The 3,517-nt window shown below is 62.4% G+C and overlaps 1 protein-coding gene across 1 annotated transcript; it reads left to right on the plus strand.

Annotated features, from left to right (window-relative positions):
* Positions 1 to 1,031: 1,031 nt before the first annotated feature.
* On the plus strand, positions 1,032 to 3,198 carry LOC107203738 (BTB/POZ domain-containing protein KCTD12-like). The gene has a single exon (XM_015626109.2). It carries the CDS (start codon positions 1,698 to 1,700, stop codon positions 2,550 to 2,552), a length of 855 nt encoding a protein of 284 aa, XP_015481595.1. The 5' UTR covers positions 1,032 to 1,697; the 3' UTR covers positions 2,553 to 3,198.
* The last annotated feature ends 319 nt before the right edge of the window (positions 3,199 to 3,517 follow it).

Consider the following 3,517-nt stretch of genomic DNA (forward strand, 5'->3'; position numbering starts at 1 on the left):
CCAGCCCACCATGGGCAGCCCCCCAGCCTCCTCCAGCCGTGACAAAGGGATGCGAGCGCCGGGCACGGGCGGCTCCTGCCCGCCGGGCTGTGCCGTGGGCATGGAATCGCCAGGGAAAGGGACCCAGAGCCACTGCGGGAGGGGACTGGGAAGCCGGGACCGAGCTGATCCTCCTGCCATCCTTCCGTCTCTTCCTTGCCCAAGTCACCCCTCGTTCAAAGGCGATTCTCCCTGTGAGCCGGGAGGAGAAGTGTGGCCGTGAAACGCTGGCTCAGCTCTGCCCCCGCGCCCAAAAGTGCCCACAGAGTTCCGTCTTTGTCCTTTAGAGGCTCCGAAATTTGTATTGGGATCCTTTGGAGCAGCTCCTGGGAATCTTTGCGGCAGGACAAGGGGACGGGGAGAGACTTTGGGCTGTTCCTGGGGTGTGGGGCCAGTCCCGGGGGGTCCCAAGGTCCGAGCAGACCCAGGGCAGCGCTGAGATCACGCAGGGAGGGGGCAGAGCTGGAGGTCAGCCCAGGGAACCCCTTCCCTCCGTGGTTTCCCAAATGCCTGCACAGAGCACGGCATGGATCCAGGCTCTGGCTGCTGAGCCAGGTTTATGTAAGCCGCTGATTTGCAGTGTCAAGAGACATCCAAGAACCGGCTTGCCTTTGGAAAATGTATAAATCCGTGGCATCTGCCCCGAGGCTGTAGCAGCAGCCCAGGATTTGTCTTGGTCCCAGCCCCTTGGAGAGGTTCTGCCATCTCCCAGCTTGGCTGCGAGTCCGTGCTGAGCACTTTCCAGGGGCAAGGACAGAGCAGGAATGCCAAAAGACTCTGTCCCTCTGTCCTTCGGGGCGCTGGTGCCGCTCTTCCCCAGCCCCGGGGTGCTCCTTGCGTGGCACCACAGCCCCTCCAGCCCCGGCTCTGCCGGGAGCTCCTCCCTTGGCAGCTGCTCCTGCCCGCAGGATGCCGGGCTGGCGGGTCCCCAGGGTGTGACAGCCCTGCCCTTCCTGTTGTTGACAGCAGCCCCACGTCCCTGCACCTTCCTGGGCAGAGGGGCCGAGCCCCTCCGCAGCCGGGCGAGCCCAGGTGGAGCTGGCACGGTCAGAACGCGGGCTGTGAGCCGCGGAAGGGGAGGCGGCTTTGGATAATGCTGCCCGTTCCAAGAGCCAGGGATTGGGGAAGAGAGATGACTCCCAGACTCCTGGAGAGACAAGGATCTGGTCCTGCCCTTCCTGCTGACCCAAACCAGGCATTTAGTGGTGGCTTGGCAGTGCTGGGTCGGACTCCATGATCTTAGAGAGCTTTTCCAATCCAAACTATTCTGTGTGTCCACAATTTCCAATCTATGATTCCGTGTGAGATCTGGCTTGGGATCCTCTCCAATCACTTGGGATTGGGATGATGGCTTGGGATCCCTGGGGGTCATTTCCAGTCATGTGGGATTGGGATGATGGCTTAGGATCCCTGGGGATCATTTCCAGTCACTTGGGATTGGGATGATGGCTTGGGATCCCTTGGGATCATTTCCAGTCACGTGGGATTGGGATGATGGCTTGGGATCCCTGGGAATCATTTCCAGTCACGTGGGATTGGGGTGATCCTTCGGGATCCCCAGTGATCAGTTGGGATCAGAGCACTGGGCTGTGTTTTCCGGAGGTTTTAACTCGGTTTTTCCCTGTTTGTGCTGCAGGTGGGAGCAGCGGGAGCCGACCATGGCCCTGGCAGACCCCGCGGGCTGTGCCAAAGGCAGTGAGGACAACAACCCCTTCCCTGACATCATCGAGCTGAACGTGGGGGGACAGGTGTACATCACCCGGCACCCCACGCTGGTCAGCGTGCCCGGCTCGCTGCTCTGGGAGATGTTCACCCAGAAGAACGTGCGCTCGCTGGCCCGCGACAGCAAGGGCCGCTTCTTCGTGGACCGGGACGGGTTCCTGTTCCGCTACATCCTGGATTACATGAGGGACCAGCAGCTGGTGCTGCCCGAGCACTTCCCGGAGCGCGGCCGGCTGCAGCGCGAGGCCGAGTACTTCATGCTGCCGGAGCTGGTGAAGCTGCTGGCGCCCAAGCTCAGCGAGCAGAACTCCCTGGGGGACGATCCCTGCCAGAGCGACCCCGAGGAGCTGTCCCCCGACGCCACCCGCGGCCTGGCCTCGGCCTCCACCGTGCTGCCCAGCGCCGCGTCCGGCGGTGCCGGCGCCGAGGGCCGCAGGGCGGGGTTCATCACCATCGGCTACCGCGGCTCCTACACGCTGGGCAGGGACAGCCAGACGGACGCCAAGTTCCGCAGGGTGGCCCGGATCATGGTGTGCGGCAAGACCTCGCTGGCCAAGGAGGTCTTTGGGGACACCTTGAACGAGAGCAGGGACCCGGACAGGCCCCCGGAGAGGTACACGTCCAGGTACTACCTCAAATTCACCTTCCTGGAGCAAGCCTTTGACAAACTGGCCGATGCCGGCTTCCACATGGTGGCCTGCAACTCCACGGGCACCTGTGCCTTCGCCCACGAGCAGACGGACGACAGGATCTGGACCTCTTACACCGAATATGTTTTCTACCGTGAGTGACACAAAACCAACCCTCCGCCAACCAACCACCGACTGTCCCTTTCCTGTCCCGTGCTGGCTGTGGCCTAGAAGGTAGAGATCCGTCCCCGAATCCCGGCGTCCTCCCTTTGCCTCCTTTTCAGTTGGTTCTTGGGTTTTTTCCCTCCTCCTTGCTCCACGCTGAACCTGCCCGGCTCTTCCTTGTAGCGGCTGCTGACCACCAACCTTCCTCCCTCTCTCCGACTTCTGGCAACTCCCAACCCTCCCTGGATGTGCGGACTCGGACACTGCTGCGGACGTGGGATGGGTGGGAGGGGTGGGACACTCCGGACGCTGCTGGAATTCCTGCAGCTGGATGGGCTTGGACACTGGACTGGGCTCTCTGTCCCGTGCAGCTCCGTGGGATCATCCCGCACGCACTGGGACCTGCCAAGGGGGTTGGGAGAGGAATCACTGGGATAAGGACATGGGGAAGGTGGGAAGCAGAGCCGGGGAGGGGGTGGGGGTTGGAAAGTCGCAGCCTGGCAGCACGGCTGGATTGGCAGGAGCCCCGTAAGCAGCTTAGCCTGAGACTGGCAGCGCTTGGGAAGGGGAGAGGCTCCCCCTGTGCTCGCAGCTCCGAGCTGAGACATCCCCGCGGCTCCGGGATGCCTCGGGGGGGATTTCGGGGGGGATTTTTGGGAGGGTGGGAGGGGCAGATGTTCTGTGAGGGAGGTGGGGGGGAGCGGGGAAGGCTTGACGTGCTCGGGGGTGTAAAATGCTTATACAGCTCTCCAACTCCTTGGAGCCCTGTCAGCCAAAAAGTCCCCTCATTTTTATCTTGGGAGCACCACGGGAATCATGGGGATGAGGCTGGAATGCTCCAGTGGCCATCAGGCTGCAGCTTCACCCAGGAAAGGGAATTTTGGCCATTTTGGTGATCTCCTGGGAGGTGTCTCCAGCCCCAGCTCTCCAGGCCCTGGGACTGCTCTGCCCCAGTGGCAATG

The sequence above is a fragment of the Parus major genome, chromosome 4A (genome assembly GCF_001522545.3).
Source record: "Parus major isolate Abel chromosome 4A, Parus_major1.1, whole genome shotgun sequence".
Taxonomy (NCBI): Eukaryota; Metazoa; Chordata; class Aves; order Passeriformes; family Paridae; genus Parus; species Parus major.

Excerpts from the sequence above, each read along its gene's own strand:
- LOC107203738 (XM_015626109.2), top strand. The coding sequence starts at position 1,698 with ATGGCCCTGGCAGACCCCGCGGGCTGTGCCAAAGGCAGTGAGGACAAC.